This window comes from Lytechinus pictus, chromosome 14, assembly GCF_037042905.1.
Source record: "Lytechinus pictus isolate F3 Inbred chromosome 14, Lp3.0, whole genome shotgun sequence".
Lineage (NCBI taxonomy): Eukaryota > Metazoa > Echinodermata > Echinoidea > Temnopleuroida > Toxopneustidae > Lytechinus > Lytechinus pictus.
The window spans coordinates 14452270-14472167 of NC_087258.1; the positions used below are offsets into that span (position 1 = coordinate 14452270).

At 35.5% G+C, this 19898-nt stretch overlaps 1 protein-coding gene across 2 annotated transcripts in view; it reads left to right on the forward strand.

The window, feature by feature from the left end:
• The window catches only part of LOC129276578 (heparan-alpha-glucosaminide N-acetyltransferase-like), a 37177-nt gene extending 17955 nt beyond the window's left edge, over positions 1-19222 (forward strand). Inside the window, exons 11-17 of one of the 2 annotated variants that reach the window (XM_054912963.2) lie at positions 9011-9135; positions 9999-10117; positions 10383-10602; positions 11781-11855; positions 15075-15145; positions 15698-15810; positions 16371-19222. In XM_054912963.2, coding sequence (XP_054768938.2) covers positions 9011-9135; positions 9999-10117; positions 10383-10602; positions 11781-11855; positions 15075-15145; positions 15698-15810; positions 16371-16549 — 902 coding nt within the window. In that variant the 3' untranslated portion in view covers positions 16550-19222. Of the gene's footprint in view, positions 1-9010; positions 9136-9998; positions 10118-10382; positions 10603-11780; positions 11856-14931; positions 15010-15074; positions 15146-15697; positions 15811-16370 lie in introns of those variants that run through there. The other variant, XM_064109818.1, reaches the window with a different exon arrangement.
• The last annotated feature ends 676 nt before the right edge of the window (positions 19223-19898 follow it).

Sequence of the window (19898 nt, forward strand, 5' to 3'; positions counted from 1 at the left end):
AAAATCCCAGTAGTGGAAAGACGTCTAATTTGCATAAATCCAAAATGGCCGCCAAATTTTCAGAAAATTTGAATTTTCGTACATACATTTTGACATGAACATTTAATTGCCACAAAATTAGTGTCATATGAAAGAAAAAAAAATTCCTATAATTTGGTACTATTTATAGGGGATAAATAAATAATTTGGCTGAGATTTTTGAGTAGAAAACTGCATTTTTGTCATTTTCCCCAAAAATTGAAAATTTTGGAAATACATTATTTTACATAAATCTAAGAAAAATGGAGCAATTACCTTGAAATGTTCCAGAAAACTTTAATAATATACTATTATCATGAGGATGCAATTCTAAATTGGTGTCATTCTTTTAAACAAATTTATAAGGTATCAAAGTTGACTATTCAAATTTCACAAATGTCGCGTTTTGTATGCATTTTCGTACACTAATATGTATAACGTATCTAGTGTATACAGTACAGTAGTTAAAGATTGTATGCATTTATATACGCTTTTTAACCACTTAGTTAAGATTAGGCTTTTCTTTATCAGCTACATAAAAAGGGCTGGCACATTGACGTCTACCCCTCTCAGGCATGTCAGGGGGCTGTCAAAGTCACGCCCTCTGGCTATATCATGTTGTACAGTGTGTATCAAAATTAACGCAACCACATTACGTTCCAAATTTGTGAAAAATTTGTTAGCTTTATAGTCCAGGAAAAATGACTGATTTAGGGGGTCAACCTCAAACAAATTGCACAAGAATTTTTTTAATGCAATGCATTTCCTTGAAGTCCCCCAAATTTCATACTAAAAGTGTTTTTAAAATCCATGTAGTGGAAAGACGTCTTATTTGCATAAATCCAAAATGGCGGCCATCGCAAGAATTTTCAGTAATGATTACAAATAATAGTGCAAACACTTGTCTGATCTAGCACTTTAAAAAAATTATGATTAAAGCATTTACCTTTCACCAGTGTTATATCTTACCATAGGCTTCGTCTTAAAATTGGGATGCAAGTCAGATTTGGCCTCTGCTGACCTCTAGAGGTCAATGACCTTAAGGTCAACGACCTCAAAATATCAGAAAATTGATGTTTTGCATCATTAGCTCATGATAAATATAATAATAATGCAAACAAAATTATCATTCAATATTGACTTTCAAGGTAACCTGATATTCTAGAAAGAATTTTGTGTATTATAAATGTTGACCTTTGACCCTGGACCACTGGAAAAGGTCAATAACATTAACATATTACAATATTGATACTTAGCATCAGTGGTTTATGATAAACAGGCCTCTCGTGAAAAAATTGCAATATAATTTATTTCAGCACAATGCATTTCCATGAAGTCTCAAAAATTACATACTAAAAGTCCAAAAAAATCCATGTAGTGGAAAGACATCTAGTTTGTATAAATCCAAAATGGAGGCCATCGTGAGAATTTTTATTTTTACAAATAATAGTAAAAACACTGGTCTGATCATAGCACTTAAAAAAATAATGATAAAAGCATTTAACTTTCACCAGTGTTATATCTTACCATAGGCTTCATTTAAAAATTCCAATGCAATTCAGATTTGACCTCTCCTGACCTCTTGAGGACAATGACCTTAAGGCCAATGACTTAAAAGTATTGATGTTTTGCATCCAGAGTTCTTGATTAGCATCATGTTATATCAACTTGTGTTTGAAATTTGAGGATCTCTAAAGAAATTTGACCTTAAAATGTAAAAATATTGGTACTCGGCATCACTGGTTGATATGATAATGTTTTGAGGTAATTGACCTTTCACTTTCCTCAGCAGTCAAATGTTGAGATCTGCAAACTTTACTCAAATAATCAGTTAAAAATACCAAAACCATATCATCTGTATAGTTGTAAGTTTGTAACGCTAGGGGCACGTTTCATAAAGAGTAACTTTGCCATTATGGCAACTACCATGGCATTAGGGTTCAGCAGCCAATCAAAATCAAGGTTACCATGGTAGTTGTCATAATGACAACGTTACAACCTTTGTAACTCTTTATGAAACGGGTCCCATGTCTGTTTTGGCTAGTACATTCCTGACTGAGGTTAGAGCATTGGGAGGTTTTGAAATGATATCTGAAATGCCTCAATTATTTTTTTGCAGTTATCATCTATGTACACTACCCGAGAGACTTGCAAGTTTTCCCATCTAGATTGTAACCTGGTGTAGTTGCTCTTTAGAAGGGAGATGCAGCTTACCACGATGCTGGTTGGCACTGCACTTCTCTTCCCGTAACTTGCATAATGGTGACTCTGTCAGAGGTTGGGCAGAATTAAAAATATGTTTCCTAGATTTTAGGCTTTTTCAACTAGTTTGTCATCATAGATTTGATGGACGCTATGTCTTCGCTGAGAGCTCTGTGGTATAGCTACTGATCTGCGTATATCAGATGGGAAATACCTGACAGGACATACAGACTCTTCACATTCTTTGGCTTTAGATAGTTTGTGATAGTCCCACAAGTGTTGTCTAGAGGTAGACGTGTCCAAGACAGCACATGCATACTCTGTAGCAGAGTATTGGTGGAGGAGTTTGTCAGTTCCGGAGAAGGTTATTATGGATCCTCACTTTCCACCTTCACTCTAAATGTGACTGATAAAGGTTGACACCAAGATATATTGCATGGTCGCAGTGCTGGAATGGAATTCAAACCATAGGTTTTTTTGAGTTTCCTCATAGCATGATGATTGTGGGGATGAAACAAGCTAACCTTGGTCTTTAGGTTTGAAGACTGGACTCAAGCAAGAACACTACCCTGAGAGAGTCGGTTCTTTTGAATTCTTTACCTGCTGGTCTTCCTGTTGAGCTCCATAAAGAGATGTCTGTTTTATAGTAGAAGTTTGATAAGTTTGGTCAGATGATTATCATCAATGATTTGTATAGTTGTACGAGTAGACCACAGTATCAGATGCAGCTGCTAATTCAACAAAAATTTTCTACACCCGTTAGTTAGTTACCGGATTAAGTCGGAAGTCCTCAGTGAACTGAGTCTGGTTGAGAACCTAGCTTGTATATTATTTCCAAAGTTAAAAACCAGCCTGGTTAGGAATATGATATGTTGTTCTATAATGGGACCATTTATTTTTTAGATGAGATGCTCAAGTAGCTTGTAGAGATATCAGAAAAGGGCGATTGGCCTGTAGCTTCTAGGCACATTTGGATCTTTCCAATGTTTGAGGAATTACTTTAGCCTTCCTCAAAATTTCTGGGAGATGGGACTGTGTAGCACATTGTTAAACAGGCTGCCATTCTTAAGTATGGAAGCTTAAGATGTTCATATAATCATCTCGTCATGTCTACATCTCTTAAGGAAAAAAGATAAGATGACGAAATCTCGGATCTCGTCTTGTCTACATCCTGCGGGAGAGATGATCATGTGACAAGATCTTGGATCTCGTCTTGTCTACATCCTGTAGGAGAGATGATCAGATGAGAATATCTTGGATCTCGTCATGTATACATCCTGTAAGAGAGATGATCGATGACAAGATCTGGGATCTCGTCATGTCTACAACTCTTAGGGAAAAGGATAAGATGACAATATCTTAGATCTGATCATCTCTCCCACAGGATGTAAAAATTGCGAGATCCAAGATCTTGCCATCTGATCATCTCTCACACAGGATGTAGACATGACGAGATCTAAGATATTGTCATCTTATCCTTTTCCGTATGTAGACATGACGAGATGATTAAATGAACATCTGGGTGGCAGATCAAAATGTTTCATTTACTCAGAGTGGTGTCACCGAAGCGTGCTGCCTTTCCCTTCTTTGTTCCTTCAGTTTCAATATCCAGGTGAAGTCTCCATTGGACTGGTCCCACGGAAGATATCCACTTTGGTGTATCTTGTACTGGGTTGTTCTATTCAGCAGAAGCTGGATAGTAAACTAGTTAAGATCAATATTCTAAATAAATTGATCTTTGAAAGTTTCAGGGTTAAAGGTCACAACTTATAATACTCGCAAATTTTCTCATGTATCAAGGGACCTTATAAGTTAACAAATTATTATGATGCAAAACATAAATTTTTATGATATTCCGACGTCAATAATCCTTTAGGTCATTGCCTCTAGAGTTCAGCACAGGTCAATTCTAAATTGCATCCGATTTTTAAAATGAAACCTATGATAAAATTTAACAGTGATGAAAGTTTAACGCTTTAATCATATTCTTAGTGTTATCATCAGACCAGTGTTTGTACTACTACGTACGATTAATCATTTTGGATTTATGCAAATTAGATGTCTTTCCACTACATGGATTTTCTGGACTTTTAGTATGTCATTTTGGTGACTTCATGGAAATGCATAGTGCTCAAATTAATTGTATTGCAACGTTTACACTAGAAGCCTGTTCATAAATCAGAGATGCTACGTGTCAATATTCTAAAATGTTAAGGTCATTGACCTTTTCCAGCTCTCCAAGGTCAAAGGTCAAGACTTATAACCCACCAAATTCTTTATAAAATATCAAGATACCTTGAAAGTCAATATTGAATCATTTTGTTTTCATTATAACCATATTTATTATGTACTAATGATGCAAAACATCAATTTTCTGATATTTAGAGGTCATTGACCTCTAGAGGTCAACGGAGGTCAAATTTGACTTGCATCTTGCTTTCAAAATGAAGTCTATGGTAAGATATAACACTGGTGAAAGTTTCATGCTTTTATCATAATTTTTGAAAGTGCTATGATCAGAACAATGTTTGTACTACTATCAATAATCATCAAAATTTCTTACGGTAGCCGCCATTTTGGATTTATGCAAATTAGACATCTTTCCACTAAATGGATTTTTCTGGACTTTTAGTATGTCATTTTGGGGACTTCATGGAAATGCATTGCGTTGAAAAAAATTATATTGCAATTTGTTTGCGGTCAAACCTTATTTTTCCTGGACTATAAGTAAATAAGGGCAAGGACCACCAGGACCACGGAAATAAATATTTCCGTGGCAAGGACATCTTTCCCATAGGTCATTTAATTATCAGGAAGTTATGGTTATCTCTTAAGTACTTATTCCCATGTGGCAGTAATCTATATATAACCCTGGTAGTATATTGTTTTAGGTCCCCGTGAAAGAAAAATAAAATTTGATGTAAAACTTTTTTAAAAGATGACATTCCAGCAATTTTGTGTATTGGAGTTACTTGGAAGAGTAATCCTTGCCTTAGATCACTATTGGGGCATTGCAAGAAACTTGCGATCAATTGCAAGTCTATTTTCATTCCCCAAATCAAGCATATACCGTGCAATTAAAGGAGAATGAAACTCTCGGAGCAAGTTAGCTTTTGTGAAAGCAGAAAAATCAAAGAATAAGATCAACAAAAGTTTGAGTAAAATAGTACTAGCAATAGAAGAGTTATGAGCATTTGAATGTCGAGATCACTAATGCTATGGAGATCCTCCCATTGGCAATGCGACCAAGATCTATGATGTCACAGATGAACAACTCTCCCCTTTTGGACACTGAAAATATACCCCAAAACATCTCTTTTTGCTCATTCTAATCATACAATTATGACAAACGATTCATCAATGATATAATGTTGTGGAACCTCTGTACTTGTCCTCTCATAAAGAGAACACCTCACCTTGCGATAGACTCTATAAAAGTGAGAATATAAGTTAAATAAGTACTAAAGTAATGAGGGAGTTGTACGTGTGTGACATCACAGATCTTGGTCGCATTGCCAATGGGAGGATCTACATGGCATTAGTGATCTCAATATTCAAATGCTCATAACTTTCTTATTATTCATTCAATCTTTCTCAAACTTCCAACAATATGTTTCTTTGATTTTTCTCTTTGATATGGATTCAGCTGGTTTCAAGGGTTTCATTCTACTTTAAGTGTAAATTTGCGATTGATTGCTAATCTGCTTCAAAAAACAAGGAGTGTAATCTGATTTGCTATAGTTATAATTGATCAATCAGTTGTAAAATTGCAACAGAACATCTGCGATTGATCGCAAATGTTTTCTTGCAACACCCCCTATGACATAATTATGACATATATGCGGCCAATATTTACAACTTTTAAGAATTCATGACTTTCTTATTGTTTGTCCGATAATGTTCAAACTTTCACCTATCAACTTGTCTGATTTTTCTTTTCCTCTAAAAACAACTAGGTTTTTATTTTGGCTCGATTCCCCTTTAAGTTTGTTTTATCATTAGGTGCACATAATACGGCTGCTCTAAACACATTTGCTTCTTAATATTTCTGTAATTTTTTTTTTTTTCGTGTTTGATTTTGAATAAAATCGTTCTATGCAAGAAAAAAGTCTTTGTCGAAAATTGGTGAATCAAAACAGCTGTTTCGTCATTGACTCTGAACAAACGACGTTCGCCAGCTCAAAAACGTAGGACGAAACTGCTCTTTGGGTTCACCAATTTTCGACAAAGACTTCCCGGATGTTCTTTGTCAATTGATGGACATTTTCAAAAAAGTAAATGTACTTTTGAACCCCTCCGTACGAAAATTCCGTTATCAGACATTGTAGTCCACGTGAGTGTTGCATATTTGACTGAGAGTTTATGCAGCAAGTAGCCTAATGGTTTACAGATGTCGTCAAATGAGTCTATTAACATAGACGTTAATTATCCTGTTAAAATTCATGGCCTGTATTCAGAAGTCGGGTTTAATTAGACCACAGTCTAACTCTGTGCTAAAATTATGGGGAGCCAAAAAAAATCTGTTTATATTGTATACTTCATATGTTTACTATTTTGCTTCCTTTTGCTTTCATAATGAGGAAAAATACTTCAAAATACTTAAAGGACAAGTCCACCCCAACAAAAAAGTTGATTTGAAAAAAGGAAAAAAATCCAACAAGCAAAATACTGAAAATTTCATCAAAATTGGTTGCAAAATAAGAAAGTTATGACATTTTAAAGTTTCGCTTAATTTCACAAAACAGTTGTATGCACATCATGGTCGGTATGCAAATTGGCAGACTGATGACGTCACCCACTCACTATTTCTTTTGTATTTTATTATATGAAATATTCTAATTTCTCCTCCTTTTCAAGTGAAAGAAAGTTTTATTTCTCCCTGAACATGTAGAATTACCATTATTGTAATAGTTTATGGTTAAGTTAAGTTGGTCCTTATTGTCAAATCTGTAAAAATTGAAATATTGTATCATTTAAACAATAGAAAACAAAAGAAATAGTGAGTGATGGACATCATCGACTCTCTCATTTGCTTATCGCTGAGTTGTGTATTTAACTGTTTTGTGAAAAATAAGCGAAACTTTAAAATGTCATAACTTCTTATTTTACATCCGATTTCGATGAAATTTGCAGCGTTATTTTTGTTTGAGTTTTCTCTATCGATTCAAATCAACAATTTTCTGGGGTGGACTTGACCTTTAAGTTATAATTCTTAGACAATATTATGAACAGTTTGGGTGTCTTTTGAATTAATAAATTGGATGTGTAGTGTTAGAGATTTGTGCTCCAATTGGCTCTCCGTGGTTAAATCACACGTTTAAACCAGGGTTTGATTTAAACCCAAAGGCAAGTTCAGAATACGGGCCCATGTGTTTATGATCTTGTGACATTATAATTTAACATTCAGAAAACAATCGCACTTCATTATGATTTAAATACAAAAACAACTGTTTGATCTTTGAAAAAGCATGATTTTTTCACGTCCAAATGTACTTCTGTGAATTTAGTTTAACTGTAGTAGCCGTGTGTACATAACCAAATGTAGATCCTATTAAAGTTATTATAATTCAATCGTTTCGATATACAGTGCGTATCAAAAAAAAAGTTTACACTTTAAAAGAAAAAATCCTGTAAAATTATACATTTGTAATATCCTGAAGATCTTTCCACATTTTAACATTGGTACAGATCCATTTAAGCAAATGACAATATTACTGTCGAAAAATATTTCCGTTTGAGTGAGCACCACTTACTTTTGAAAAGTTAGTGAAAAATGATTTGCGCAGAACTTTGAAATAGTTATGTGAATAAAAGTAGATCTTAATCATGAAGAACACGTGGAACTTAGCTAGTAAAATTGACTTGAAGATATCTTTTACCTTTTTTAACTTGTTTCCTTGCCCAAAACACTTCGAAGAGTGCATTGCGCCCCACCCCACTCCCCCACACACCGAGGCCATCGTGACGATATTTGCTTAACACTGAGCTGTGATTTACATGAAATGGCTTAGGCTTGATTTTCATTTTGTTAATCATTGTCAAGCTTGGAAAAAATGTATATTAATGCAAAATGAAATGTGAATCCACTTTAAATGATAAAAACGTAGTGAAAAAATGCTGGAGATGTCTGATATAAACTTTCAGATTCAGTTATGTCCTCAGATCCAGCTGGCACAGAAAGGGTAATGTTTGTGCTTACTAAGTGTTGAAATTTCAATTTGGGTGGCAAAATTGTTACAAAATCCTTGAATGTATCCGTTTTTATTTCAATTGACTAAAAGTGCAAGAGAAATGTATCAGAAATGTTTCGCAGGGTAAGTTTGATTTCGCCCTTTCCCCTTGACACAGCGTGAAAACGAGCATTTCTGTCGGATTTCTGCGAGCTTTACAAAAATGGACATTGCTCATTCAAGTGTAAGATTCTGTCAAAACTTTTACTTTCATTGGATAGATATGACCCAAACCCAAGATTATATGTGAAAAAAATTACCCACATGTTGTATATTTTTTAATTCCCAGGGCTTTTTCAAAGTGTAAACTTTTTTTTTGATACGCACTGTATAATTAGATCCGAGAATGCATAGTTATGTTTATCCGAGTTTAAAAATTTGGAATGAGCTGATAATAAAACAAATGCATTGGTTATTTTTCTGCAAGTTTAGTGCTTATTCATGAAAAATATATGTACGCCACAATAACAAATATAGGCGATACCAAAGGAAAAAAATACAATTACTGTTTTCCGGATCCACGTCACGATCTAAAGCTTTGGTTTTATCTTTCCTTATAGCTCATAATGATTTACGTACTCTTCGCATCCCTGGAGTCCTCCAACGTTTTGGTATCTCATATTTCGTAGTTGCTTCTTCATATCTTGTCTCTAGACGTCTTCTAGCCAGAAGGAAGGAAAGAACGGTGAGATTTGTATTTTAATCGTTAATATCTGAACTGTAGCGAATAATAATTTTCAGCTGAATCATCTAGAAATATGCAGATTTAGATGACATCCTTTCATCATCACAATATTCAAAATACATTTTTGGTTAATATAAATCTCGGCCAATATTGTTTTGTGGCAGTTGACATGCTTCCAATGTGTGATTTTTTTGCTCGATCTCTATGTCTAGCTTCTTGGTCAGATCAGTCTAGTGTCATACGTATACCCATGCTGCCCAAGGTCATTTCCATCGTACGGTATTGAATAAACCAACGTCGAAAATTTCCCAAGCCCCCAGATGCCCCCAAAAAATGTTTGGTCTAGAACCGCGCCTGGCTTCCATGCTATCTGTTAGTACCTACTTTACGAAGCCTCAGAGCTTTAGAAAATATTGAAGGATGTCTACCAAGACACTTGCTGAGTCATGGGGTTTACATATCGGGTCCAGAAAACCATGTTGATAATCTATTCTCCATCTCATTTATATCCGTTCTTATCGTAATCTCATGATTTGTAAAGAAGTTATCTTTCGGGAAACTTAACTCAAAACATTACTCAAATTGTGTGTGAAGCGCGGTATAGGAAGTATGTCTGTTAGCGAACTATATGCTCACGCTGTGTCAGGAAAATGAGCCTGGTTAGTGGACTAAAATCAAACGTTTGAGTAAATGAGACAGCAAATTCCAATTTGGCGATAATTATGAGGCCAAGTTAGCCCCCGATTGTCAAATTACAAGACTGTATAATGTCGGTATGTGTGACGGAGGTTTGATGTTATATTTTTTTAATTTACACTGTCTTCTTGGACTAATTAAATGTTCTCGTATACTTTTGGTTTTAGGGTAAATGGTATATGATGTTCCGTGACGTCACTGACTATCTTGAGCTACCTCTGGCTGTCTGTCTCATTACTATTCATCTGCTTCTGACGTTTTTATTACCAGTTCCCGGATGTCCACTGTAAGTAAGAGAGAAAAAAAAAAGATTTTCATCGTATTTTATATTCGTTCGCATTATATGACAAATTAAACTAAAACCAAGAATCAACGTTTTGAAGCAATTTAATGATGAATTCATGTATACAGGCGTGAAAAATATGGCTATAAGAATACTCAGGAAAAGAGATGACTTGAAAATGCAGCTAGACCTTCTAAAAACGAAATGAATTGTGGGACCGTCAAGTTTCATTATATGAAAGGCATATTTTCATGGTTTTATTTTTCAGAGGTTATCAAGGGCCTGGTGGTCCTCTTCTCGGAGAGAACGGTGAGCTAACGAACTGTACCGGGGGAGCTGCGGGTTACATCGACCGTATGTTCTTCACGGAAGCCCACATGATAACATATTCGAAGAGCGCTAAGATATATCGATCTACCGTACCCGTTGACCCGGAAGGAATTCTTGGTACTTTTACCTGCATCACACTTTGTATCTTCGGTTTACAGGTACTCGGTCTTAAGATTTGAAGAAAAAAAACTTTTCATAATTCAAGTGTTGGTTTTGACAGAGATATTTGTTTTTTTGTTGGTTGATTTTGGTTGATTGATTGATATTTTTTTATATTTAAACATGGCTAAAATCCCACCAAAAAGTTTTATGACTGGTTTACGTGTAATGTGTGTGTGTGTGAGAGAGTGGGTGTGTTTATGTGAAGGTGCTGTCGATGTGTGTGTGTTTCTTGGAAGGGAGGTTGGTGTTGGGTGTGTTAATATATGCTGGGATTGAGCTACTTTGATTTGCATTAGAGAGAGAGGGGCGAGTGTGCGTATACCTTCATCTTCAACGTGTAGTCATTTTTTTAAAACGAGCACACACAACGATCCATTAATGTCCTCGGTTTCCAGACAATTGAAAATGTCCCCAGACCATTTCAATTCAATTGTTTATTTCATTTAATTTCCATTCATTTCCATTAATTGCTTTTTCATTTAGGGGTACAATAAAAAAAAAAGTGCTCCATTCGAATGGTATAAGATATGTTCGGCCGTTCATTGAATATTCATAATGAGCACTGCTGGGTGTTTCATAAAGCTGTTCGTAAGTTAAGAGCGACTTTAAGGAGGACTGGTGATCCTTTCTTGTGATGAATTATATACACCAAAATGTTCATTGGCGAAGGTTCAACTCGTAAGAAAGGGTCACCAGTCGTTCTTAAAGTCACTCTTAACTTACGAACAGCTTTATGAAACGGCCTCCTGCTGACAAAAATAATTACCTGTAATGTGGTTAACACTTTTCGGGGGGGGGGGGGGGTCGTCAAATTTCATGATAAACAGCTATGTGTGTCCTCGTCATGGCCGTAATAAAACTTTTCTGGGGGGACGTGTAAAATATAACGTTTGAAGAAACCCAAAAGCGAAGGAACGAAGTGACCGAAATTGTAATTGGGGGGCTTTTGCATTTTTTTAAATGTTAAAATGAAGATACAGTTTTGATTAATTTTTTGAAAATTTTCCTTAAGAAAATATAGTTATTCAAAATTTCTGAGGGCAACTGCCACCCCCCCCCCCCCTCCTCCGTTCGGTCATGGTGTCCATTGATGTGGATGTGTTATTACTGTCTGTATGTTTATAAGAAGCTGAAATTAAATATGTCTTTTTTTCCCATTAACTTATATTTTCAGGCGGGTAAGATTCTGCATCTCTTTTCCAGCGCGAAAGGGCGCATCATCAGACTTCTCATCTGGGGTATGGCACTGGTAAGTTCAAAAGAGATTATTACGCTCACTATTGATTGCTATGTTCAGATCGAATTCGTTCAATTCAATTTCATGGTCATATTCCATATTCAGGGTTTTCTTATATATATGCCACATATTTAGAAGACATTTGTCTGAAGGTATCAAGATAAAGACCATGATTGACTTTTTTTATCAACAAGAAGGTCCACACTGTCACAATACTGTAGGCCTAGTACAAATAAAACTTACGTTTCTATTTCAGCAGATGGACCTACTGTGCACAAGTTAATGGGTCAGATGCATAAAAAGTAGCAATCGCTGGTAAGCACAAGCAATTGCTAGCCAAGCAAAAGATTATGCCTCAACAATTGCTTTATTTCATATGCATAACCCTTATATAGCTAGTGTTTGAACCTTTTCCTTGCCTTCAGCTTCAGAGGAGCGTTTCATGAAAGGGCTTGTCAGATGCTTTATCCGACAAGTCCCATTTTATCTGACAGTTACCATGGTAACACTGCTTCTTAGCCAACCAACATCAAGGAAAGTTGTCGGATCTGACAACTTTTCGGACAAAAATGTTGATGAAAGGGTCCCCAGAAAACAAGTGCTAGCGGTTTGAACAATAGCGACGTCACACTGGTGCAAACACGACTCACAAAAAAGTCAGGGCTCGAAAGCGGCCAATGTGTGGCAGTGAAAATTGCTGCTTCTTTCACATAACATCCTGTTCTTAGACGTGGTGTCAAACTAACTTGTTTCTTTTCAATATTAAATTTATATATTTGGCATTTTATTTGCACTTACTCGGAAGAAAACATGTACATGTAGGCTACTATACATCTTTCTGTGCATAAACATGGTTAAACAAGTGGAGCGCCTCTGGCAGTCTCACCTGCATTACGCGATTCAATATAGCAGCAGTGCTGACTTTGAAAACTACTATAAAATAATTATTCACAAAAAAACACCATTCATATAATGATACAATACTATGTTCATTGACCCTAAATGATATTTGACCTTGATCATGTGACCCAAGATTTGTCAATGATACTTGATTACCCCAACGTCCACATTTCATAAACTATATCCATAAACTTTGAAAGTTATGTCAGCAATTTAATAATTACCTCCAACATGACCAAAGTTCATTGATCTTAAATGACATTTGACTTTGGTCATGTGACTTGAAACTCGCGCGAGATTCTCAGTGATACTTGATTACTCTTAATGTCCAAGTTTTATGAACTAGAACAATACACTTTCAGAGTTATGATGGTAATTCAACAAATACCACCAACATGGCCAAAGTTTATTGACCATAATTGACTTTCGACTCTGGTCATGTGACTTGGACCTAATATACCATTATGGCCAAGTTTCATGAACGAGGTTCATATACTTTCGAAGTAATGACGAAATTTCAAAAACTTACCCTAAGGTTAAGATTTTGATGTTGATTCCCCAACATGGTCTAAGTTAATTGACCCTAAATGACCTTTGACCTTGGCCATGTGACCTGAAACTCAGGTAGGATGTTAAATAATACTTGATTAACCTTATGTTTAAGTTTCATGAACTAGGTCTATATACTTTCTAAGTTATGCTGTCATTTCAAAAACTTAACCTTCGTTCAAGATTTGATGTTGACGCCGCCGCCGTCGGAAAAGCGGCGCCTATGGTCTCACTCTGCTATACAGGTGAGACAAAAACGCGAACGCCCTGATCAAGCAAACGCCCAAGCTGCTCTGACGGAGCTTGAAAACCCCAAGCAGGTGCTTAAACGCACAAGTATAATGTTCGCTTTCTGCATACGCTTTTTAGCGATAGCTTATTAATCGTCTCGTCAAGGAAGTGCTAACAGTCAGTTAGAGATTGTTTGAACGTACTAGCAAAAGCATTTGCTTGCTCATTTTTATGCATACGGAATCAAGCAAAAGCCAAGCAAAACCCTGGCAAAAGCAATTGCTACTTTTTATACATTTGACCCATTGGTGTGCACAGCTGATGTATAAGAATTTGCAAATAGAGATGCATGAATGAAATCCATATATAAACACATACAGAGAAAAGAGAAAAGTCGTCGCTCGTCGCTGAACCTAAGGGTGCGTTTATCCGCCACTTTTTTACCCTATAATCATGATTCGAATCATGATTCAAATCATGATTCTGCAGAATCACGATTGCGTTTAGTCGAAATTGAATATAATCATGATTAGAATCACAAACATGAAACACGAAAAAAGGGGCGTTTGGAAAGACGTTTCTGCAGAATCACGTACGAAAATGTTCGAATAAACGATATCGTGATTTGAATCATGATTATATGACCTCACTGTGTCGGCTACGGCTTTCGGTTTGACTCTTGCCAAGCTCAAGGCTCTCTATGTGCTCATTGTATGTACATGATTACTCTGCATGCATTTCTTGTCATGTTCAAATTCTGTGTTGGTCTTCGCATCGTCCACTACTTTTCATTTTTTGGTCATGTCTTCAACTTCAAGTTCTAGTAAATGAATTAACTGGACAGACAATGATCTCAGTTGTTGTTGAGTATAGAGTGTCAATATTAAATTGGATCTACGCTGAAATTAACTTCCGAACACCATTTTGGATTAACTAACAAGATGAATAGAAGCATATGGACCCTATATGATAGAAGTAAACTTAGGTTGAATTCTGGAAGCAAAATATTTTTCGAGAGCCGAAACACGTGCGAAAAACTTCCTCTGTCAAACTGCGCACTAGTGATGCGCACTGGATTGGCCCGAATCTGAGGAGAAACAGCTTTGGAATGAAGGTCGTCTAAACGCTGATTCTGTGATATCGTGATTCATGTTTGTGTTTTGAATCATGATTCAAATCATGATTCAAATCATGATTCTGGCTTGAGGTCGCATAAACGCAGCCTAAATCAGACGTAAACAAAAGAGTGGCGTGTTATCATTTTTTTATGTTTCTTATCAATGCTGGTAAGCGTATCCTATGTGCTTCGATTTATTGAATGTATCTTGAAATCTCCTGGAATTGAATTTTAATAGAATATAATGTGGCGATTAACTTTGAACTCTGAATTGGTCTGATTTACTTTCAGATTACCTGCAGCGCCGTACTAAGTAAATGTCACTTGTGCTTCGATTTATTGAATGTATCTTGAAATCTGGAATTTTAATAGAAAATAATGTGGAGATTAACTTTGAACTATAAATTATATGAATTGGTCTAATTTACTTTCAGATTACCTGCAGCGCCGTACTAAGTAAATGTCATTTGGCTGATGGATGGATACCTATCAACAAAACCCTGTGGTATGTATTTAGAACAGAAAGGAATACATTTTCCATGCATCGTTGGTTGTTGATCATTAAAAGGTTTTTATATTTCAAATTTTAAATGATATCATACAATGAAAGGCCATGATGTCAGCTTTTTATGTATGTATGTAGGCCTACCTTGTATAATTATTTTATGTAATCTTGTATCGTTAATCTATATACCATGTCTACGTACAAAATGTTAACTTTTTCAGTCAGGGTACTCCTCTATTATCATGATCATAATGGCAGAATATAATTTTATTGTGAGTTGATTGTTATTCATATATTGCTTATAGAATGGAAAGCAAATGAATGAATCTTGTAGAGCATCTTTGTTTTGCAGCTTGTAATAGTTTCAATTACGATTGTATATTTGTAGACTTAAAAAAAAATCTTCAGAGGTATATATGCACTCAAATGTTAACATCGACAAAAAATATATAAAAGGTGAAGACTTTTTTTAGATTTAATAGACATAAAATAACCTGAAATCTTATGAGATGAATAGATTCGAATAAATTGCACTTACAATCTTTTAAATAGGTCTGTTTCCTATATCGCCCTCACCGGTGGACTCGCATTCGTGGCTGAAGCCCTTCTTCATTTTCTCATTGACGTCACTCACTTTTGGAGCGGATCGCCAATAATCTACATGGGTAAGATATGAAACAATTGTTTTTCTTATTTTTAAATTATGAACTGTTTGGCTTGCTGATCATGATATGATGAAAAGCGATTTTAATCATGAATGAATGAATGAATGAATAAATGAATGAATAAATAAATAAATAAATAAATGAATAAATGAATAAATAAATAGATAAATAAGTGAATATAAATAAATAAATATAAATCAATCAATCAATAAATAAATAGATAACATCATAAACCATAATTATCAAACTGAATAGAAGAAAGTTCTTCCAACAAACTAATTAGGTATTAATTAACAAAATTCTTAAACCTGTCCATGTTTGGAGCTAAGGGATGACGGTATCCACAATCAATATTTATCCCAAAGCAATTCAGCGAATCATTCAGTCTTGGTCACGTTTAGATATAGCTATTCCAATTTCATGTATATACCTTTTGTTTTATCAAAGGCAAATAAGAATGCTTCTCTTTTTTATTAAAAGAACAACTCTCCTTTTGGGTAGGTTTTTCCTTTAATTTCATTTACCGTCCATACTTTCTTGTCTTTTTTTTTATTACCTAGGTATGAACTCTATCCTGCTATATCTCGGTGTTGGAGTGTTGAAAGACTATCTTCCATTTACCTGGCATCCTTTCTATGATAACCATAGCGAGAGTGCTATTATGAGTGTGTGGTCAGCATTCTTTTGGCTCTTCATAGCTTACGTCCTTTATCGCAAGAAAATATTTCTACGGCTGTGACAATCTTTTTTTTTCTGTTAAGAAGGTGTTCTCATAAAAAATAATATTAACACAATATGTCATTAAACCGCCTCTTCATACTTATTCTCATTCAAAACTATTCATGGATATTCATGGACATGTTTTCATATCAAGAACTTTTTATACTGGTGTTTTCATAAAAAACTAAAAATATCCTCAGTAGAAACTTTTTTATAGAAGTGTTCTCATTAGAAACCTTTTCATAAATATTTTATTATATTATGAGTACAATCTGTTTAAGTCAATTTTTTGTGACCACAGAGTTCTGTTCAACATAGGTTACATTCGACTAGGAAGATGTTATTAACATATATTTGCATATTCTACTTCTACTGACAGTAAAGACACTGTTTATTTTTTTATAACGCTGTTTAATGCTATGAATTTTATGGAGGTAGTTATTTAATCAGCCATATTTAATTAATTGAGAACTGAATATTAGAAATCAAACTTTGTTGTTTAAGATTTTAAACGAATGTTTAAACTGTTTCATAAAGTTCATAAAGTGAATAGCGTTGTATACAAAATTAAAAAACAACGTTTTTATTGTGTATGTCGACTCCTAATAGACTAGCTCATAGGCATACTCTGCAGTATCTTGTATTGTACAAATTGACAGCTCGTTCATGGTGTATATAGAGTGCATAAAGCATCTAATACTTTCATTAACAATATACAAAGTAAGTGATTAGTAGATGTTAAATAAAGTAGTTGCTGTTCTTATTGTTGTTGTTTTTTTCAAGATAGAAATGGCGTTTCCATCTGTGAGATGATTTACGCTAGCCGACGTTAGAGGGCGTATTTTCAAGTCGTCTCGTTTCGCTTCCTGGTCGCTCATTAATGATTCATTTTTCCACCAGGTCATGTGCTCAAATGAGAATGGATAAATAACCCAAAATATGTGTTGATAATATTACTATTCATACCTTTGTCATTAATATATTCATCGAAAATGTTTCATTTCCTGAGAAAATCAACATATTTTTTTAATATAGAGGTTGCCATGCAAACTTTTTTAATCAATATATCATAGAAATTACAACCATGTTGATTGTTTCGCTCATCAAAAATTTTGTTAATCTATTAATTTTATCATGTTTTTTATGTTTCCTTTGTTAATTTGTTATTTTTTAAGTTGTACACATCAATGAATGAAATAAAATGGAATGAAAAAGAGGTTTAATGATTACGATGAATAAGAACTATTAACTTTATTTTATATTTTTTTAAGAAAGAAAGAAAGAAAGGAAGGAAATTTTGTAGAATTTGTATAGACTGGACTTAACTCGAAGGACATTATAAACATTGTCTCATATCCATGGTTCCTTTGATTCATGCTGAATTTTGCTTTCTTTTTTTAAATAGAAATTATAAGATCCCTTCAGAATTTGGTCGATTGTTAGAGAGCAATGTGATTCTCGAGTATTATATCGAAAGTAATCAAGTTTTAAAAGTGGCAAAAAGAAGCTGCTGAAAACTGCTTATCTAATAAAAGAGAGCCAATTGAGAAAATTAGAAAGTCATTTTGCCTCCGACGAAGATTCTGCTAGGATCGAAAGCTTAGGCCCATTTTTGACTTTCTAAGTTTTAAAAGTTATACATTAGGAATGTTTTGAAACAAGCACTGTCCGCCGCTTACAGGTGGACGCAAAGGCGGCGGAAGCGGGGGGGGGGGGGACGGCGGTCCTGTCCCCCCTAAATTTGAGGTTGGGGGGGGTGACGGTCTCCCTAAATTTTTTGTTGATAACCTTTTTTTTTTTGCTTGTCAATTTTGTTTCCTGCGTCCCCCCCCCCCCCTAAATTCAGGTGGACCCCCCTAGAATTTGTGTGGTCCCCCCTAAAGTTTAGGTTGATTACCTTTTTTATTTATTCATTTTTTTGTTCTTGTCAATTTTTTTACCTGCGTCCGTCCCCAAATTTTAGGTGGACCCCCCCCCCTAATTTTTTTGGCTTCCGCCGCCAATGGGTGGACGGAAGGGGGGGGGATTACGACAGAGCGTCCACACCTCTCCCGGTCTCAGGGGGACGAGTCGTGGCTGACTGCCGTACGTGGCGAATTTCGCCCGTGCGCACTAATGACAAAAGCAGCTGCGCCCATCGGATTACGACGAGCCAAGGGCGCCTATCCTTCCCAGAACCCTGGAAAAAGAAAGCGGGAGGCAGAGAGAATGTTTATCTCGTGTTTAGACTATAAGTTTTTTCCGGGGGATGTCCCGCTTACCATGAAATCCACTTGGGGATGTCCCAGTAAAGCCAGGGTTACACCAAAACCGAATTCTCCGAATAAATTCGGATCGATTCTAGCCAAATTTGGCCCAATTCAGATGGTTTCGTTGGATTCGAATGTTCCCAAATCTTGAATTTTCACGGAGGGAGAACAGGTTCTCCCGAAACCACCCGGATACGTGTATTCGGATGGATTCGCTGCTGATTCGGTTCCGGTGTAACCCGGCCTTAAGCGGGAGATAGTCTGAAGACGGTGTATACAATCGAAATTCTTCCTCCATACTCATGATCGTGTCTGCATGTGGTCACCCTAATAAGTGGTTCAATATTTATGATTTATAGGCCTATGTAATATTAAGAGTTGCGAATGCAAACCTTCTTAGATTGAATTTTATTAAATAAAAAGTATTTTTTTATTTGAAAAAATGGTTGTTTGTAACGACTGTTGATAGTCACATGCAGTATATACACTATCATGTATGTGGATGAGTGTGTGTGGGTGAGGGTGTGTGTGTGTGTTCATATGTCCCCCATCTCCCTGCCTTCTTTCCTTCTCTCTCTCTCTCTCTCAGCTTTTACCGAAAGTGTGGGTAGAGTCTCGTCTGGTTTGCGTTACAAAAGGACCTAGCAACCTTTCGTCCAAAGCCCCCCCCCCCCCCCCAGTTTTACAGAGGGGGTGGGTTTGGAGCGTCTGATCGCAACGCCTTGACTGTAACCCCACCATTCATTCATTAATTAATTCATTCATTTTTATTGATTTCTATATATATATTCAAATTCATGGACAAAAACAAACAATCAGCAGATCACAAACAAGAATATATATCACATAAATATATAAATAGATTTTTAAAATGATTGAAAATGGAAGAGCAAGAAAGTATACATGTATTACAAGTTGAATATGGAGGAAACTCGAAAAGGCTTATCGATCGGTATTCCCAAATTACAATAATGCTTAAAAATAATGCTTAAAAAGGGATGATAAAGACAAGGCAGACAGAGAAAGAGGAAAAACAGCAAGAAATTGGTAATGAAAATGAGATTGGATTTGTAGAGAGAAAGATAAATGAACATGTAGCATGTTTCTGCATTTTGCTAA